Source organism: Hippopotamus amphibius, chromosome 1, assembly GCF_030028045.1.
Source record: "Hippopotamus amphibius kiboko isolate mHipAmp2 chromosome 1, mHipAmp2.hap2, whole genome shotgun sequence".
NCBI classification, from domain to species: domain Eukaryota; kingdom Metazoa; phylum Chordata; class Mammalia; order Artiodactyla; family Hippopotamidae; genus Hippopotamus; species Hippopotamus amphibius.
In genome coordinates, this window is record NC_080186.1 from 36,404,106 (window position 1) to 36,424,030 (window position 19,925).

A 19,925-nucleotide genomic window follows, 5' to 3' on the forward strand; every position below is an offset into this window, starting at 1 on the left:
GTTTGGTGGTGCTGAATTCTCTTAGCTGTTGCTTGTCTGTAAAGCTTTTGATTTCTCTGTCGAATCTGAATGAGATCCTTGGTGGGTAGAGTATTCTTGGTTGTAGGTTCTTCCCTTTCATCACTTGAAATATATCATGCCACTCCCTTCTGGCTTGCAGAGTTTCTGCTGAGAAATCAGCTGTTAACCTAATGGGACTTCCCTTGTATGTTATTTGTTGTTTTTCCCTTGTTGCTTTTAATAACTTTTCTCTGTCTTTATTTTGTCAACTTGACTACTATATGTCTTGGTGTGTTTCTCCTTGGGTTTATCCTGCCTGGGACTCTCTGCAGTTCCTGGACTTGGGTAGCTATTTCCTTTCCCATGATAGGGAAGTTTTCAACTATAATCTCTTCCAGTATTTTCTCAGGTCCTTTCTCTCTCTCGTCTCCTTCTGGGACCCCTATAATGCGAATGTTGGTGTGTTTAACATTGTCCCAGAGGTATCTTAGGCTGTCTTCAGTTCTTTTCATTCTTTTTTCCTTATTCTTTTCCGCATCCGTGATGATCACCATTCTGTCTTCCAGGTCACTTATTCGCCCTTCTGCCTCAGTTAATCTGCTATTGGTTCCTTCTAGTGTATTTTTCATTTCCGTTATTGTGTTGCATATCTCTGTTTGTTTGCTCTTTAATTCTTCTAGGTCTTTGGTAAACTTTTGATCTTTGCATCCAGTCTTTTTTCAAAGTCCTGGATCATCTTCACTATCATTATTCTGAATTCTTTTTCTGTAAGGGTGCCTATCTCCTCTTCATTTAGTTGTTTTTCTGGGGCTTTATCCTGTCCCTTCATCTGGTACAAAGTCCTCTGCTTCTTCATTTTCTCTATCTTTCTGTGGCTGTGGTTTTCAGTTCTGCAAGACGAAATACTGCTGATACTGCTTGATACTGCTGTCTGCCCTCTTGTGGAGGAAGCTAGCTAGGAGCCTCCTGTGTGCTTCCTCATGGGAGGAACTGATGGTGGGTAAGGCTGGGTGGGCGGAGCTCAGTAAAGCTTTAATGCAATTTGGTGGGCGGAGCTCAGTAAACTTTAATCTGCTTGTCTGCTAATGGGTAGGGCTGTGTTCACACACCTTGTTGGTTGTTTGGCCTGAGGCCACCTAGCGCTGGAGCCCACAGGCTCTTTGGTGGGGCTAATGGCGGACTCTGGGAGGGCTCACACCAATAAGCACTTCCCAAAACCCCTGCTGCCAGTGCCCCTGCCTCCTCGGTGAGCCACAGCTGCCCCCCACCTCGGCAGGCAACCCTCCAACACCAGCAGGTAGGTCTGGTTCAGTCTCCTATGGGGTCACTGCTCCTTCCCCCTGGGTCCTGGTGAGCACATTTTTTTGTGTGCCCTCCAAGAGTGGAGTCTCTGTTTCCACCAGTCCTGTGGAGGTCCTGCAATCAAATCCCGCTGGCTTTCAGGGTTTGATTCTCTGGGGATTCCTCCTCCCATTGCTGGACTTCCAGGTTGGGAAGCCTGATGTGGGGCTCAGAACCCTCACTTTAGTGGGTGGACTTCTGCAGTATAACTGTCCTCCAGTTTGTGAGTCACCCACCCAGCATTTATGGGATTTGATTTTAACGCGATTGCGCCCCTCCTACCATCTCATTGCGGCTTCTCCTTTGTCTCTGGATGTGGGGTGTATTTTTTGGTGAGTTCCAGTGTCTTTCTGTCGATGGTTGTTCAGCAGTTGGTTGTAATTCTGGTGCTCTTGCAAGAGGGAGTGAGCACACGTCCTCCGACTCCGCCATCTTAATTCTATCTCAAAAGGACACCTATTATGCCTTGTGTTCTTAACCTCTCAGCAGCATGCGACCCTATAGATGACGCTCCCCCCTCCTTGAAACTCCTCCCTTCTTGGCTTTGATGACATCATCTAGTTTTCATCCTCCTCTTGGCTGTTCCTTCTTAGTCTTCAGTGACTTAAACTTCCTCCACCTGTTGGAGTTACTCAGGGTTCTGTTCCAGCCTCTTCTTACTGTACATTCTCATCCTAGGTGATCTCACCTACTCTTAACTTATTTATTCATTCAGTAAATATTTGTTGAGTATTTACCATATGCAAGACATTGTTTTAGGCACAGAGGATGTAGTGGTGAATTTCAGTCTTTATATGTCAGCGTTTCCAGTAGTATAATTCTAGCTCTGGCTCACAAATAGTGCCTACTCACCATTTTCACAGGGTATGTCTTAACAGTTCCTCAAACTAAGTTCATCCAAAACTGAATTCGTTTTCTTCCTTACCAAGCCTACTGCTCCTCCTCCTATTCCACAAGTCAGTAAATGGTCTACCACCTAGCAGTTGCTCAAGTCAGACAGCTTGGAGTCATCCTTGACTCCTCTCTGTCTTTGATTCCCCATGTCCAGTCCACCCACTTCTGTTTGTCTCCATCATCATCCACGTCATCTTGCTAGAGCAGGTCACCATCATGTCTCACCTGAGTGAGTGAGACAACCTCCTAGATGGCCTTTCTGCTCTTGCTCTTGCCCCCTTAGACCATTCTCTGCTTTGCAGTTAGAATGATCTTTTTAAGATGCAAGTCTGATACATCACTCCCCTGCTTAAAACTCTTCAGTGGCTTCTCACTGTATGTTAAATAATAATAATAAGCCAAAATCCTTAACATAGTTAAAAAGTCCTCCAGGATCTGGCCTGTCTGTCATCAGCTGTCAGTACTCTTCCCCCCACTCTCTGCTCCAGCCACACTGGACCCTTTTCAGTTCTTCACTTAGGCTTTCTCCCCTCTGTACCTTCAAACATGCTGTTTTCTATCTGGAACACTACTTCTCCACCATCGTTGCTTGACTGGTTCCCACTCATTCTTCAAGCCTTTGCTTAAATGTCACTTCTTTCACCTCCCAGACTAGATGATATACTCCTGTAGTTCCATGTATTTCCCTTGTTCTAAGACCATGCTGGGGATATTTGTTGAATGTCTCTATCCAGAATTAGTTCCTAAGCTCCCTGAGGGCAGAGAGTGTGTCTGTCTGTTCATTACTGCATGGCATCCATACTGTAGCAGACCCATCTTTGATACTCAACTGACATTTGTCAATGATTATTGAATCATTACCTAGGTGAGTGGATAGGTAGGTAGGTAGCTGGGTATTATACAGTGGTTAACAGCACTGGCTTTGGAATCAGACAGACCTGGATTTAAATCTCTGCTCTGAACCTTCCAGCTCTGTCATTTCATTGCTCTGAGCTCCATTCTCCTCATCAGTGTGATAGAGATAGATAATTATACCTACCTCACAGGACTGTTGTAAGGATTAAATGAGATAAAATGTGTGCAGCATTAAACCTACAGCCTAACATATAATAGCACTCAATAAACAGTTATTATTATTAATGAGTAGATAATGTTTAAATGGATGGATGGATATATTGACAAACAAACCAGTAAATAGACATATGGATAGGAAGAAGGAACTCCATGGAAGCCAAAAGGGCCAGGGTACCTGCTGAGTGGTACACAATCTTGATCATAGCAGGGAAGAGGACTGGATACAGGGCAAGGCCAGGCTGGTGTCAGGATAGGGTAGATCCAGGCACAAACAGCAAATTGTGCTAGTGTCCTACTAGAGATAATAGTGACTCAGCACACTGCCCTAATTTAACTAGATTCTCACAAAAGTCCCAAGAGTTAGGTATTATTATCCATGTTTCACCCAAGAAGAAACTAAAGCTCAGAAGTGTTAAGTGATTTGCCTAATATCTCACAGCTAGTAAGAGGCAACCCTGTTGAACGTTGCTTGAAGGCTCTTGGTCACCAGCAAATGGAAGTCCTTCTGTTGCGACTGCAGGAGAAGGGTGGGACACACGCATATGTACATAAACACACACGTATACACACGTACATGCTCTTGAAAGTCCCAGCCTCCATCACCAGGTGTCATTAGAGTTATCCCCCCCTCATTTTAACCCTCCCCATTCTTAAGTCAGACACCAGGCCGTCAAGCTCCGCCTTTTGTGGTCTGGGAGAAAAGATATTGAAGTTGGGATTTGCTGCTTGAACAAGCAGAGAGGCAAGAATGGAACCCACAGGCAACAGAGCTGGGATGAAACCGAACAGGCCAAGCTGGAGAGGCAATCACAGGGTGGGGAGTTGCAGGACTGGATGTGGTTAGTGACCTAGGAAGGGAGGGCTTTCTCTTTGAGTGAGACCCTCATCCTCCAGGGCCCGGTTCTGCACCAGGCCTCACTGTGGAAGGTGGCAGAGAAGGAGCAGCTGTGCCCACCCCTGAGCTGCCTGCTCCCAATGGTCAGCAGTTCCCAACAGAGGGGGGCAGCAGAGGGCTGAGCTGGGACCCCAGATACCTGGGGCCTTGATTCAAGGCTTGAGGGCTGGACTGGCCCGAGCCTGGCCCAGGCGACGGAAAAGCTACTTGGCTGCACGGCCCCTCCTCAGCATGCCCGGCGCCCCTCACAGCCACAGTCAGCCACTTCCCGGTGGAGCCTGGCTGTTTTCTGGCGGGGAGGTATCCCAGCAGCTCAGAGAGGGGCAGGGATCCTCTGGAGGTCCCACAACTAGGGAGCCTCCAGGCAGGGCCTGACTCAGCCCTGATTCTCCGCTCTTGGCGCTTATGGTGCCCCGTGCGAGGCTGAGGATAGGGTCAGGCCCGCTCTGCTCCCCGCTCTCCTCCTGCTTGGGGCATACCTGCGGCAGGCGGAGGGGTGGAGGGGGCAGGAGCGGCGGCGCCCGCGGCGGCGGGCTGGCGGGAGGGAGGTGCGGTAATGAATGTGGACGGGAGGCCGAATGAGCGATCCATCTTTGCATGGGAGGGGAGGGGGCCGCGTGCCTTCCCCCCACACACTCACACACTCAATCAGGCGCTGTCAGACCTCCGGCCGCCTGGCATTTTGGTGAAGAATCTCTCAGCTAAAAATTGTTGTCAGTCCCATTTCCTCGTTATCAGTGCAAGGGCTGAGGCAGCGTCCGGGGATTAGCAGCAGCGGCGAGCGCCCGCACCGCCACCCGCTGCCGATAACACCGGGCCTCCCGCCTCACCTCCCCCATTCATCATCTTTAGCACTGACAGCCCGTCCCAGTCCCTGTCCCCATCCCCTCGTGCTTCTCGCGTCTCCCCACGGTGCTGCTCAGCCTGGCTCCTGACCTCCCTGCGGAGCTAGGCCTCCTGAAGAAGGACGGCATTCAACCTAGGCGCGTCTGACCTAGACCTACCTGTGGCCGAGGGCTTGGCCAGCTGTGGGCGGAGGGCGGGGGCGGGGGGGGGGGCGGGCCAGGAATAAGGAATGCTCAAGGAGGTGATGCTTTCTGACAGCCTGCCCCTGGTGGGCTCGATCTGCCTACCTGTGATACTGGCAGTGGTGTTAGAGAAGGGATTCCTGCATCAGATGGGCAGCTGGACTAAGGATTTCTGGAAGCCTCTCCAGCTTGAGATGGCCTCCCAGATTCTGGGAACCGTGGAAGGGAAGAGCCAGAGGATGCCTAGGAAGAGTAGGGGGTTGCAGACTTCGTTCCCACCCCCACAAGACCACAGCCCCCCCTCTTGGCCATCCCCAGCGGTTTTATGACCCATTTTATGGCCACTGTAATGGCCCAGGTCAAAAGCTTCAGGGAGCTGTATTCTGGGAATTATGCAAACGAGGAGCAGGCCCAGGGCCAGGGTATGGATTTTGTCATTAAACCTGGGCAGGCCATGTCGTTAGTGCAGTAAAACCCACGTCATGACCACAGGTCTCAATATAAAATTATAGGGAACACAGCGGGGGAGGGGAAGCAGGGGGCCCACGTCCATGCTGACACCTGCCATTCCAACCCCTGAGAAAATGGGGGGTGGGATGGAGGGCATAGGCTGCAGGGTCCCTTTGCTGATCCCTGTGAATGCTATTCCTGAAGCTGGGAGCCAGGAAGAGGACCCATTGTCCCAATATGGAAACTGAGGCCAACCTCAGAAAAGTAGAAGATCCCTGTGGCAGCAAAGCAGAAGGACTGAGGACATGTATATGGGAATGCTGATACCTGCTTCCAGGTGTAGAGGGAGGAACCTGGGCTCCAGGAAGCCCTAGGAGCCATATTTGGTATCCCAGGATGAGAGGGGCTGAAACCCTGATGTTTCCACCTCAGCCCTGAGCCTATGCCCTAGGTCCTACTATTTCTCCATTCTTCTCTCTTACGATTTCCCCTCTTATGCCCCAGATCCATCCTCAATGCTTGATTTCAACAGCCTTGTCAACTCGCTGTTATTCATCCTTCATGCCTGCCACCAAGCATTGCCCCCTCACCCTGGGTCCTACCACCCTCCTCTGGCCCCTTCCTGCGCCCCCACCACAAGCACCTATTCATGCCTCCCGCAGCCCTGACCATGGCTGCACTGACTGCAATCATTGTCTTTCTTTTACAGCTTTCCTGCTAGTTTGTGATCTCCTTGAGGCCAAGAGTGTGTTTTCTTTATCTCTGAGCCCCAGTTTCTCCCAGAATAATACCTGATGTATAATAATTGTTTGATAAATGTTTGCTGAATGAATAAATAAATGAAGCGATAAGATCAAGCCAAGTACAGAGGTCCCTGTCCAGTTCTGAGCCTCGGTTCCCCCATCTGTAAAATAAAGATAATGGCCTGCAGAATTTCTAGGGTCTCACGCACCTCTGAGATTCTCTGGCTGAATGAAGTTAGAATAAGCCTAGAATATTCATCTCCCCACTCCCAGACCGGGGCCACACCTGCTTCTTTTACTCAGAGCTGCCTTCCAGCTATCCCCTGAGCATCTGAGGCACAGCCACCAGGGTGCATAATCAATAGAGCCCCTTCCCCGACTCAGAGACCTAGACACACTGACTAGAGCCATCCCTACCCAACCCTGGCACACACGAAGCCTCCACAGCTGACATCCCAGCTCTGCAAAGGTTATCTGGCTTCTGGGACAATTAGCCCTTCGTTCCTACCTCCCCTCCTTCCCTTCCTCTTCTCCGCTGTCTTGTTTCATCATTGAGCATCTAATCTACGCCAGGTCTTTTTTCAACTGTCTATAGATTAAAAGATGGTTAAGAAATGGTCCCCACCCACAAGAAACTCACAACTCCCATTCTCTGCCTGGAACTCTTCTAAGGCACATCTTAAATTTCATTTCTTTGGTTAAACCTCCTCTTTTTCCACTCCTCAAAACACACAGCCAGAATGAATTACTCCCTCCTCTGAGCTCTCAGATGACCTTGTTGGGCATCCAGGAGAGCCATGATCATCTTCAGTCTTAGGTCAAAAGGAGGTGGGTTCTTGTGTTCAGCCTGAACTGGGAATTCCCTCAGGCATAGGGTTACTAGACTTAGCAAATAAAAATACAGGATGCCAAGGTAAATTTGAATTCTAGAAAATTAATGAATAACTTTTAACATAAGTATATCATGTGCGATAGTTGAGACATACTTATACTAAAAAATTTTTTAATCATTTATGTGAAATTCAACTGGGCACCTTGTATTTAATCTGGCAACCCTACTCAAGCAACCATCTTAGTCATCACTGACATGGACTTTATCTCTCTAAAAGCTAATTTGACCCTCTATAAGCACCAGTGGAAAGAATAAGCATGAAGAAGGATCTGGCCTTGGACTTTCTAGGTGGCACAGTGGTTAAGAATCTGCCTGCCAAGGCAGGGGACACGGGTTCGAGCCCTGCTTCAGGAAGATTCCACATGCCACGGAGCAACTGAGCCTGTGCGCCACAACTATTAAGCCTGCATTCTAGAGCCTGTGAGCCACAGCTATTGAGCCCATGTGCCACAACTACTGAAGCCCACGCACCTAGAGCCCATGCTCCGCAACAAGAGAAGCCACTGCAATGAGGAGCCCACGCATCACAATAAAGAGTAGCCCCGACTCGCCACAACTAGAGAAAGCCCGTGTGCAGCATTGAAGACGCAACACAGCCAAAAAATTAATTAATTAATTAAAAAAAAAAAGATGGATCTGGCTTTAAGCTAAAGAAGTCCTTCCTACAATCAGAGTTTACATGGATAGTCAGGGATGTTTCTAGATGAATAGAGCTCCTCAACCCCATGCCTGTAAGCAGAGGCCAGGGGAGCATTGGCTGGGGAGAGTGGCAAGGGAAGGGGTTTAGGTATCCCAATGGGTGCACTAGGCAACCTTCAGGCCCCTTCCTAGCACGGTGTGCTCTGGTTACCAACAGGGACAGAGCGGGGACAGAGTTCAGGTTCCCAGTGGGCCCCCAAGTCAGCATAGCCAGTGCTAGACCCATGTGTGCTTTAGTATTGAGGGTACTAAATTTCAAGGGCATTTCGGAGGGGAAGAGCTCAGAATCTGTTATACTCACAGAGGCCAATGAGGCTATCTAAGTGAGAGGGAGTGAGATCTGAACTAGGAGGATGTAGATACCAGGAACAGTGAAACAGAACGGACAGGACTTTGTGGTTAAATGAATGTGGGGGAGAGTAAGGCCAGGGAAGGGGCTGAGGGTGAGGCAAATGTTACTGGCTTGGGTGACCAGGTGAATGCAGGTGTCTTTCACTGAGAAGAGCACTGCTGAAGGGGGCGGGGAGGGGGACGTGAAGAAGCTGAAGTACTCAGTGTTGGATTGTAGAGTTTCAGATTCATGTGGGATATTCAGGCATTTATGTCCATTAGGCGTTTGGATATAGGGGTCTGGGAACATGGGAGGGGTCTGGGAACATGGGAGGGGTCTGGGGTAGAGAAATGGATTCTGGAGTCAGCAGGGCACAGGTGGGAGTGAGGGCCATACGAATAAACAAGATGGTCGCACATGCAGAGGGAGGAGAGGAGAGGCCATGGAAAGAAGCATGGGGAAAAGTGAGGAACTGGGAGAGAATGCCACCCTGGCAGTCACCCCGGTCCTTTTCCGTCTTTCCTACTCAACTGTGAACTCCTCAAGTTCAGGGACTAGATCTGATTATATTCTGTGTCCCTACCACTCTGCACCAGGCCTGGTTCAGGAAGACATCAGAAAATGTTTGTTGAATGACTGCAGGAATGAATCCCCTTTCTCCCTCTTTTCTTCCTTCTCCCGCTTTGGGGAGTGTGAAGGCAGTGAGAAAGTAGGCACAGAGAGGGCCCTGGATATTCTGCGTGATGGTGTGATTAAACCAAGACCTGCTTCACTAACGTGTGAAATGAAGTGATCAGGGTTTGATTGCACAGAGCATTGATTGCATCCTGATAGATTTCCGAGAGGGACCACTGGCTGAGGAGGTGCGTGCACAGCCACAGCCTCTGGAGCTGCAAAGCTGAGTGACGTTCATGGGCTCTGAGACCCTCAGGCTCACCCTTCCTCTAGGCCAAGAAGCCCTAGGAGGCAGCAGCTGGCTTGAGGTGGAAGATTGGGACACAGTGTTTCCCTCCACATATAGCCCAGCTTATATGTCTGTCTCTTCTTCCCTCACCAGGTAAGAAAAAGGCAGCAGCACTGTTTGACAGCCAGGCCCCTATTTGCCCCATCTGCCAGGTCCTGCTGAGGCCTAGCGAGCTGCAGGAGCATATGGAGCAAGAACTGGAACAGCTGGCCCAGCTGCCTGCCAGGTAAGCCACCTGATGGGGAGCCTGCCTGCTTGAGGCTTCCACTCAGGGTTCTGGCCAACAGGTCCCAGCCTCTTGGCAGAAGGCAAGGTCCTGCTGCCATTCCCCACTCTGCTTTCAATCCTCGGCTCCTCCAGCGGGATGGTACTGCCTTTCTCCTCTTGCTGTTTTTGGAGATGTGAGGAGAGTGAGCCTCGGCCTCAAAGGGGCACAAGAGGAGCTGGAAAGGGGAGGAGTCTCAGGGCAGGGTGACGGAGGCAGGAATCGGGCCTGGCGGCTGCCCCAGAAGGGCAGCCTGGGGTTGCCATCCACTTTCTCTATGAATCTCAAGGTTTGAAAGATGACAACCTGGAGAACATGCTCAGGCGTGTTCCCCCTGCTCTACCCCACCTCCCTCGCGCCTGCCTGAAGGACTGACTGGTGGTGCCTCCTCCCAGGCCTTGTGGAGGAGCCAAGGTTGTCAAAGAGTGGAGAGGAGGGGTAGATCGGGGGTAATAAATCACCCCAAAGCTTAGCAGCTTAAAGCAACCATTTCATGATGCTTGTGGAATCTGTGGGGTCAGGTATTCAGACAGAGCCCAGAGGGGGTAGTTTGTGTCTGCTTCACGATATCTGGGGCCCCAGCTGGGAAGACTTGGTGGCTGGGAGCTGGGATCACCTGGCTCCTTCATTCACATGTCTGGTGGTTGATGTTGGCTGTCATCTGGGACCTCAGCTGGGGCTGTAACCAAAGCATGGTTTCTCCTTGTGGCCTGTGCTTCTCCGTGTGGCCTGAGCTTCCTCATAGCATGGCAGCTTAGGGCTCAAAAGCAAATGTTCCAGTCACCGAGATGGAAGCTGGACCACCTTTTATAACCTAGCCTCAGAAATCACTTAACGTCACTTCTGCTGTACTCTCTTGGTTGAGACAGTATTAGCCCACCCAGATTTTAGGGGCAGGGAAATACACCCCATCTGTTGATGGACAAGTGGCAAGCTCCTATTACAGAAAAGCATGTGGGGTGGGAGACATGGTTGTAACCATCTTTGGGAAATACAGTCAGCCAGAGGGACCCAGCCTGCCCCACCACTCCTAATCCCACCCCTTGTTCAGTTCAAGTCACCAGACTGATCCTCCTTCCTCCACCCTCTCACCTAATCCCCTGTGCAGGGTGCAGGGGACCAAAGGTGAATCAGAAATGGTCCCACGTAAGCTGGTGCAGCCACTATGGAAAACAGTATGGAGGTTCCTTAGAAAACTAAAAATAGAATTACCATCTGATCCAGTCATCCCACTCGTAGGCATATACCCGGACAAAACTCTAATTCAAAAAGATACACACACCCCTATGTTCATAGCAGCACTATTCACAACAGCCAAGACATGAAAACAACCTAAATGTCCATTGACAGATGAATGAATAAAGACAATGTGGTACATATATACAATGTACTACTACTCAGCCATAAAAACAGTATGAAAAAATAATGCTATTTGAAGCAGCATGGATGCAACCAGAGATTATCGTACTAAGTGAAGTATGTGAGAAAGAGAAAGACAAATAGCATATGATACCATGTATGTGTGGAATCTAAAATATGGCACAAATGGACCTATCTCCAAAACAGAAACAGACTCATAGACATAGAGAACAGACTTTTGGTTGCCAAGGGGGAGGGAGGGAGAGAGAGGGATGGACTGGGAGTTTGGGGTTGGTAGATACAAACTGTTACATTTAGAATGGGTAAATAACAAGGTCCTACTGCACAGGGAACTATACCCAATGTTCTGGAGAAACCATAATAGAAAAGAATATAAAAAAAGAATGTATCTATGTGTATAGCTGAATCACTTTGCTGTAAAGCAGAGATTGGCACAACATTGTACATCAACTATACTCCAATTAAAAAAAAAAAGTAAGAAAGAAAAAGAAAGAAATGGTCCCACCCTCAGGTGCTCATAATAGGAGTAAAGAGAGCCAGGCAGGAGAAACCCTGAAGAACAGAGACCGCTCGATGGGGAGAACAGGAGCTGTGGGAGCAGCAAGGAGGCAGCGGACCCAGCACAGAGCAGAGGAGCCCTCCTGAGGGGGGTGAGGCCTGGGCTGAATTTTGAAGGCCAAAATACCAGTTATCTATTGCTGTGTTACAAATTCCCCCAAAACTTCATGGCTTAAAACAGCAAACACTTAATGCCTCACAGTTTCTGTGGGTCATCAGTTCAGACACAGCTTGGTTGGGTAGCTGGGGGTACTTGTGGGTCTTTGTGGCTCCTGGTTCAGTCTCTCATGAGGCTGCAGTCATCTGAAGCCTCGACTGGGGCTGCAGGGTCTGTTCCCAGGATGGCTCACTTGCATGGCTGTTGGCAGGAGGCCTCGGTTTCTCAACAAGCAGGTCTCTCCATACGGCTGCTTGAGTTTCCCTGTGACATGACGGCTGACTTCCCACAGAGGAAGGGATCCAAGAGAGAGACTAGAGAGGAAGCCCCCAGGCCTTTTATGATCTAGTCTAGGAAGTCATACATACACTATGGCTTCTAATATATTCTATTCTACTCACTAGAATCAGGTTACCAAGTCCAGCCACACTCAACAGAGGAGAATTAAACACTATAAGCTCTATCTCTTGAAGGGGAGAGTATCAAAGAATTTGTGGGAATACTGCAAACTACCACAGAAGACTATACTAATGATGGTAACAATAATCCTGTTGAACATTGTGTGCCAAGAACTTTATATTTATTTAATCTTCACAACAGCCACTGGGGTAGGTTATGATTACTAACTCCATTTTACAGATGAGGAAACTGAGAGGTTAAGTGTATTCTCTAAGCTTGCACAGCCTGTTAAGTGGTAAAGATAAGATTCAAAGCCAAGCAATCTGACTCAAGAGCCCATGCTCTTAACCACTCCCTCCTCCCTCCCACGCACACACCCAGGACTAGCCTAGAACCAGGAGAGTGAAAGAAACATCTTTCTGCAGTTGAGTTCCATACCGTGGCTGTCCAGAAGTGTTTCTGGGTAATTTGCTCCCAGTGGAGGACTTCTCAACAGGAACTGAGACTAGAGGCAGAGATGGAGGGACCGGCAGAGCCTTGTAATCGCAGTGTACCCCTAAAGGTCTGGAGAATGGGGGCCCAAGCTCTCTTTCTGCCTCCTCATTGGGGGCCACGCTACAGCCTAGTCCCTGCGGCTCCATCCCTGCACTGCGCAGCGCATCCACTTCTGCCCACAGGAGTGTTCCGCCCCCACCTGTGACCCTGCACCAATCTCTCCTCCCCCACGTGCTCTCAGAGAACCCCCTTCTGCCACACCCTTCGGCCCACGTCCACTTCCCCACCCGGAGCCTTCACATCTGCCCCGCCCCTCACCAGTATGTCTAGCGTCCCCCACTTCTGTGCCCCTCGCGTCCAGGCCCAGCCCAGCACCCCCTAACCCTTGGCACGTCCCCCCTCCTCAACCCGGTGTCTGACAGCCGGACAGCGGGATCTGCACAGCAAGTGAAATTCCCGTCGGATCGATAAAGCCGAAGCGCTGGCGGCGACGGGTCGATGGTTTTATCTGTCTCGGCCCCGCCGCGCCCGCCGCGCTGACAGTCCGACCGGCCGGCAAAGGCGTTCAAGGGCAGCCGCGCCCGCCGCCCCCTCCCCTCTTCTCTCCCGCCCCCCCACCCCACCCCCTCCCTGCGGCCGCTGCGCCCACCGGACTGCAGGCTGGACCGGTCCGCTGCCGCCCTCGTGATTTATCTGGATTTTTAATTGGAAAAAATTTGCGAATTAATTGATTTCAGGAACTTGCCAATTAACATTGTAATTGGGTGCGTGATAAATTCCCAAGGAGCGTGTCAGCTCCCTCCGGGCTGAGGGCCGTGGCGCCGGGTAGCGCGGGGAGGGCCCCATCCCCGGATGCCCTTGCCCCGCCCCTGCCCGCTCTCTAGGAGGCAGGAGGGGAGGAGGTGGTTGGAGCAAGCAGTGGCGCCCAGGCTCCCGAGACCCCTCCCTCCTCCTCTTCCCGCCATCAGCTCCGAGCTGAGAGGGGCCTTTGACCAGGCACTGCACAGATGGGGAAACCGAGTCCTGCAGGAGGGCAGAGCTTGTGCATGCATCACTCAGAGAGTCTGGGGCAGAGCCCAGATGAGGGCAGCCCCATCCACAGCATGTAGCCAGCAGCTTCCTCCCAGCTCTCCAATCCCCTCCTTCTGTTCCCTTCTCTTTGCTTCCCTCCCTATCTTTTCTCTCCTCTTCTCTCCAATCGCCCCCTCCCCTCTCTTACCCTGCCTCTGCCTCCTTTGCCCTCCTTCCCTCAGCACAGCCAGCTCCTGAGTCCGTGGATGCTGCTGCCAGGGTGCCTCTCCGTCACCCTCCCGCGTGGTTGGTCCCAGGGGAGCTCTTCTGGGTGGGCCTGGTTTGTGCTCTCTGCCCCCTTCTGCCCAACAGCACAGAGCAGTCTATTTTAGACACACCCAAGGGCTCTCACACAGGGGATCGGGGACCTTCCAGCTCCCAAAGTAGGGCTGGCTAGTTTTCACAGACAGGCACAAATGCAGGTACACAACATACAGGCACACGCACACACCCACATTCCAACACACATAGATGTGCTCACACCTACCCCCTAAAAGAACCACTTCCCACAGATGATCACTCCCACAGGCACACAGACACAGGAAGAAAAGTCAGAACTCCCGTTGGCAAGGCACTTACACTTTTCAAAGCACTTTCACATTAGAGATCAGAGGCTGTGCCCACACACCCTCCCTCACTCCATCCTGTCTTTCCCCCCTCTCAGTCCTGCACAGGACTCCAGTAGACCCCAGGACTCGGCTACCTAGAACAAGAAGGGCAAAGCTAGATTGAGGACAGATAGTGGAGGGCTTCAATGCTGGAGGGTTGTCTTGAAGGTAGCCGGGGAATTAGAACATCAGTGAGCTGGAGAAGCTTGATCAGAGGGCTGAGCTGTAGAAGAATCACTCTGGAGGCCAATGTGAGACATGATTTGGGGGTAGAAGCAGGGAAGTAAGTGAGAAGGTTAGGTAGGGTCCACGGAACAGATGGTGAGGCTGACCTAGGACAATGGCAGTGGTAGCAGGAATGGAGAAGACTGAATGATGACAGACTGGTGGGGGAAGAAGCAAGAGAACTCAGCTGATTCCTTGTGGGATACTTCCTAAGAAGAGCTTTCTGACTTGGGTCACGGGAAGGGTGATGATGGCAGAGAAGCAGATACCTGAGGGGACGAGGAGAAAACTGGGCACACTAAGCTTTCTCTGGGATGGTGATGGGGTGGAAACTGGATGTGTACAGACAGGGAGGAACATAGATGGGGCTGAAGATTGAAGGGCAGGCCAGGGAGTGGCCCCTAGACTTCTCTGTGGCCCTCAAACAGGAGTTTCCACCCATAGAGGAAAGAGCTTTGGATGCAGAAAGATTGAACAAAGCTGAAAGCAGGGCTTGGCTTGGTGGGGCCTGAGCTCAGAGACCTTTTCCTGGAGGATTCTGCAGCCACTCTGAGATCTGGCCTGTAGGCTGGGAAGCAGGCTCTCTGATCAGTGGTTTAAAGGGGCTGGAAGGAGCCAAAGGGAGGCTGGGTGACTCTAGAGGAGAGGCGGGGTGTGGAGGTGTCCCCACCCCCACTTAAGCCTTATTTAAGGCCGGCCTCGGTGTTTGGTTGGGTAATGAACTAGATAAACAATTCCCCAAATAGATTAAAACGAAGTGTAACTTACAAAGGCGGCTGGTGATGATGGTTTATTCCTGGGCAGCACACCATTTCTTTATTTCCAAGGATAATTCAGTGTAAATCACCTTAATTAAAAGTGTCAGCCCAGCCCATGAATATTGTACTTAGGAACGCGTTTCCTGGGTCCCAGTTATAATTTAAAACCCATGGATCACTAGGCAGCGAGTGACTGAGAAGGGAGGAAATCGTTGGGGGCGGGCTGTGGAAACAGGGAGGGACGGAAGGCAGAGTAGAGTGGATGGGCCGGGCGGGAGCCTAGCTGCCAGCCGCTCAGGGCTCAGACTCTCCTCTCCAAGGTGGGCCCTTCGCCAGACTCCTGTGTCTGGGGGAACCAAGCACACTTGGAGGTAGTAAGGTTGTTGGAGGAGAGGTAGGGCAGGGGGGCGCTTTCTCTGGGAGAGGGAAGGAGTCTGGAGTAGTACCAGTCCAACTTGAGGGAAGGGGAAGAGGATTGCCAGGAAAAGATCCAGAGGCCTGGCAAAGGGAGACACTGGACATCCTGGCCCTAAATGGCTCCATTTCTATTCACCAGCAGAGTAAACTAAAGCCCAGAGTCAGCAGGACCCTCCCCAAAGTGGAGCAAGAAAAAGAACTCAGAGCTCAGCCCTCCATCCTAACCCCAGTGTCTTTAGGAGGCAATGTGGCCAACCGAAAAGCAGCATTTCAGACTCTGTCAGACATGAACTCAAATCCCAAACCCTGCATGGGCTGTGTGAGCAGAGGTGTCACATAGCCTGATAGTCAACTTTTGTAAAGTTTTTGTGAAGATTAAAGAGATGACATATGTACAGTTTCTAGCCCACGCCTGTCATGAGTGGTGGGTGCACAATAATTGTTCATTCTTTCCTCTTCCGTTTTACCCTGATCCCGCTCCGATAACACTCAGACCTCAGTCCAGGGGTCTGATGAGAATAGTGTCGTACAGCAGATGCCTCATTTCTGTACCTGTAAGTCCAGGAACGGGGCCGGCACAACAGTGACGTGAGCACTTGCTGACTGAGTGAAGGAAAGAAAAAAGTAACGAACTCACAACAGTTGCTCCTCAAGAGCAGCTCAGTTTCCTCTCTGCATCCCCGGTGCCTGGATCAGGAGCAGGAACACAGGAACCATTTATGAACAAAATGCCACTGAATGGAACCCTGTCTGGTGGTCCTTTCCTGTCTGTGATGCCTTCACTGCGTGATCAGACAGGCAGACAGCTGTTTTTTGTTGTTGTTTGGTTTTTTAATATTTTGGCCATGTGGCGTGGCACGTGGGATCCCTGACCAGGGATTGAACCCGAGCCCCCTGCCATAGAAGCTCGGAATCTTAACCACTGGACAGCCAGGGAAGCCCCCAAACAGCTGTTCTTACACTCAGATCTTAGCCTCAGCCTGCTGCCAAGCCCCTCTGGCCCTGCACTGGGATGTCTGTTTGTGTGGGTGTGTGTCCATGTGTGTCTGCATTTGTGGGTGCATGAGTGTTGGGTGTGTGTCAGTGCACATGGGTGTCTGTATCTGTGCATGCTTGTGTGGATGTGGGCCTGCGAGCAGCTCTTCATCCACGCCTGGGTGACAGTTGTGAATGTGTCTTTAAGGACACGTCTCTGGGAACAGGATTCTGTGTGCCTGCGCTTCTCTGTGCATGTCTGATCCTCTGGGTGTGACCACACTTTGACAGAATTATAGAGACAATGGGTGTGTATCTGCCTTTACACCAGGGTTTCTCAGCCGCAGCACTACTGACGTTCGGGGCCAGATAATTTTTTGTTGTGAGGGGCTAGCCAGTACCCGGTAGGATGGTTAATCCCCTTTACCCGCTACATGTCAGTAGAAAACTCGCCGCCCCCAGTTGTGACAATCAAAAATGTCTCCATGTGTCAGTTGTTTCCTGAGGGGCAAAATGGCCCTGGTGAGAACTCCTACTTTATCCAAATCAGCCTGTGTTTTGGCTCACATATTGGGTGTGTCTGTGCCTGACCCTGTGGGTGCTCCCCGTGTATACGCCACCCACGTGTGGCCCGCGTATCTGCCCTGGGTGTGTCTTTGGTGTTGTATGGATCCCCTGGGTGTGCTCTACTTGTACACCTTGTACGTGCGTCCGTGTGGGCACCCTATGTGAACATGCTGTATCTGCCTCCTGCGTGTGCCAGCCAGCACCTGTGTACGTGTAATATTTGTGTGCCTGTGATAGCACGTGCGTGAATATGTGAGCACAGATGTGATAAGCACAGTGGGGGCGGCAGGGACAGGAACAGGGATATTAATGTTTCTGAAGTGGATCTGATTTGATACGTCTTGTTCCATTGTCAGCATCTGTTTAGCGGGGATTTGTAATACTTTGTGGCTCTGGCTCACTCATGCTTAGCGCGGGATGTGGCCTTGCATACCAATTTTGTTATTAAACACAGTTCTCGCCTCCCCCACAGCCCATCCATCACCTCCCACCCCCGCCCCCGCCCGCTCTGAGCCGCCCACCATATTTCAGGGCCCAGCTCCCGCCGCCTGCCGCGCCCGATGCCGGAGGGCCTGGGGCTGACAAATTGAATCAGGGGGAGATCATTCCTGGCCTAACGCAGTTTGCAGCATGTTGGAGGGAGAATTGACAAGAGCCATGTCAGTTCCATCACCCCAATCCCATAGGAGCTAAGAGCAGGCTGGGGACACGGGGTGGAGGGCAGGGGGCAGGACAGGCAGAATCCTCAGGGCTGATAGGAGCAGTCAGGTAAAGCCCCTTTCCTCAGATCCACAAGAGAGCCCACCATGCCTGGTGTCTGTACCCCCGCCCAGCCAGGAGCCAGCTCTGGCCCCTGGCCCTTGAAAGAGACTGAGCAAGGCAGCGCCAGCTGGGGCTGAATGGGCTGGGTGGAGCTTGGCTGAGCCAGGCTAGGCTAGGCTGGCTATGTCTTTTCCCCTTGGGGTCTTCTTGCTATTCTACTCTTGCGTGCCCTGGGCAGCAAGTGGAATGGTCACCTTGTTCTCTTCTTTCTCGGCAGCAAGAGCTCTCTTCTGAAGGATGCCATGGCTCCAGGCACCCCCAAGGTAGGTGGACAATTGTGTGTTTTCTTCCTGCCCATCCTAACCTAGGCCCACTCAGAACTGGTTCTTGAGAAAAAGGAGCTCTTCTTAGATCCCGAGCTGTCTTCAGGATTTGATTGTCAGCCTGAGGCCTCAGGCTGCCCTGTGAGCGTGAGCATGAGCACGTGTGTATATAATCTGAGCGTGAGCCAGAGAGTGCTCATCTGATTTCCTCCTCTTCCAGTCAGGATGGGGTCAAAGCAAAGAATGACCTGGGGGTGTAGGGGGCCCAGACAGTAAGTCTGGGGAGACTCAAAGGAGGAAGGTAAGCTGTAGCCTGTAAAGAAAAATATAGAAGTGTAAGTCAAGACAGATGGTACAGGGTCTTAGAAGCCAGATCATGGGGTGTGTGCATGTGCTTTGTCCTGAAGGCAGCAGGGAGCCAGAGAGGATGCCGGGCTCTTTTGGGGAGACAATCTGACCCTCTGCACTGACACTACAGAAGGGAAGCTTGAAAGCATCAGATGGAGAAAGGAAGAGTGAAGGACAAGTGACTCAAAGGAGGGGCCAGAGGCCTCAGCAGGATGACATGATCTGGTGTACCAAGAATTCCCATAGGTGGCTACAGAGGTAGATGGTACTGCATCCCCAAGGTGATGTTTTGAGGGAGCAGGGACCTGGGGAGGAGAACTAAATCCTCACTCACTAAGCATCCTCTTCCCCACCCCTCAGTAAAGTGGCATCCTGTCTTATAACTTCTCACAGTAACTTGTAAAGGCAGGAATCCTCAGCCCTTTATAGGGAGTGAGGAATGAGTGCTGAATGGATAGTTTTTTTTTTTTTTTTTTTGGCCAAACTGGATGACTTGTAGGATCTTAGCTCCCTGACCAGGGATTGGTCTCACCCTTGGCAGTGAAACTGCAGAGTCCTAACCACTGGACCACCAGGGAATTCCCCAGAATGGATGAAATCAGTCAAGGAGTGTGTGTGGATAGATTAGAGCGGAAGCCAAGAAGAGAGTCTGGGACTCCTGCACTGGGGGTCAAGAGAAGGTCCCAGGGCCAGGGAATGAGCAGAAAAGAAACAGTGACAAGTGAGGAGGGAAACAGGAGAGCATAATGTCCCAGGGTCCTAAGGGAAAATTCCAAAATGTCTGGGGTGGTCAGCCATCAAGCAGAAAAAGGCTGGAGAAGGAGGCCACCGTATTTAGAAGTCTTGAATGCACTAGTGACCACTGAGGGGGCAGTTTTGGGAAAACGAGCCAGGGTGACAATATTACTTCCAGAGGGCTGGCCTATCTCCCATGCAGGCCTTTCAACAGGGTGGGAGTGGACTCCACACCTTCAATCAGGAAATCACTCAACACAGCAAGCTGGACAGAGGAGGGGTAGGGAACCTAGCCCAGCCCTGGACTGATGCAGGCTCTGGCCAAGGAAGCAAAGCCCTCCCAGCCCTAAAGAGAAAAGGTGTGGGAGGAGAAGGGGGAGCAACAATGGCTGAACTTGGCCCAGCCTGCAGTCCTCAGTGGATGTGGTTAAGAAAGGCAGGTCACAGACAAGCTGCCAGGTCAGCCACAACCCCTGACCCCTGACCCCTGAGCACGGGTGGCAGGGCTGGGGACTGGACCCCAGTGAGGGCTGTGTTCAAAACACAAACACAGACATAATCCACGTCCACA

At 51.2% G+C, this 19,925-nt stretch overlaps 1 protein-coding gene across 3 annotated transcripts in view; it reads left to right on the top strand.

Annotated features, from left to right (window-relative positions):
* RNF220 (ring finger protein 220) overlaps positions 1 to 19,925 on the top strand; it is a 231,446-nt gene that overhangs the window by 185,965 nt on the left and 25,556 nt on the right. For all 3 annotated transcript variants that reach the window (XM_057708648.1, XM_057708660.1, XM_057708639.1), the window contains 2 exons: positions 9,405 to 9,537; positions 18,226 to 18,271. In XM_057708648.1, the coding sequence (XP_057564631.1) occupies positions 9,405 to 9,537; positions 18,226 to 18,271 (179 nt within the window). The remainder of the gene's footprint in view (positions 1 to 9,404; positions 9,538 to 18,225; positions 18,272 to 19,925) is intronic.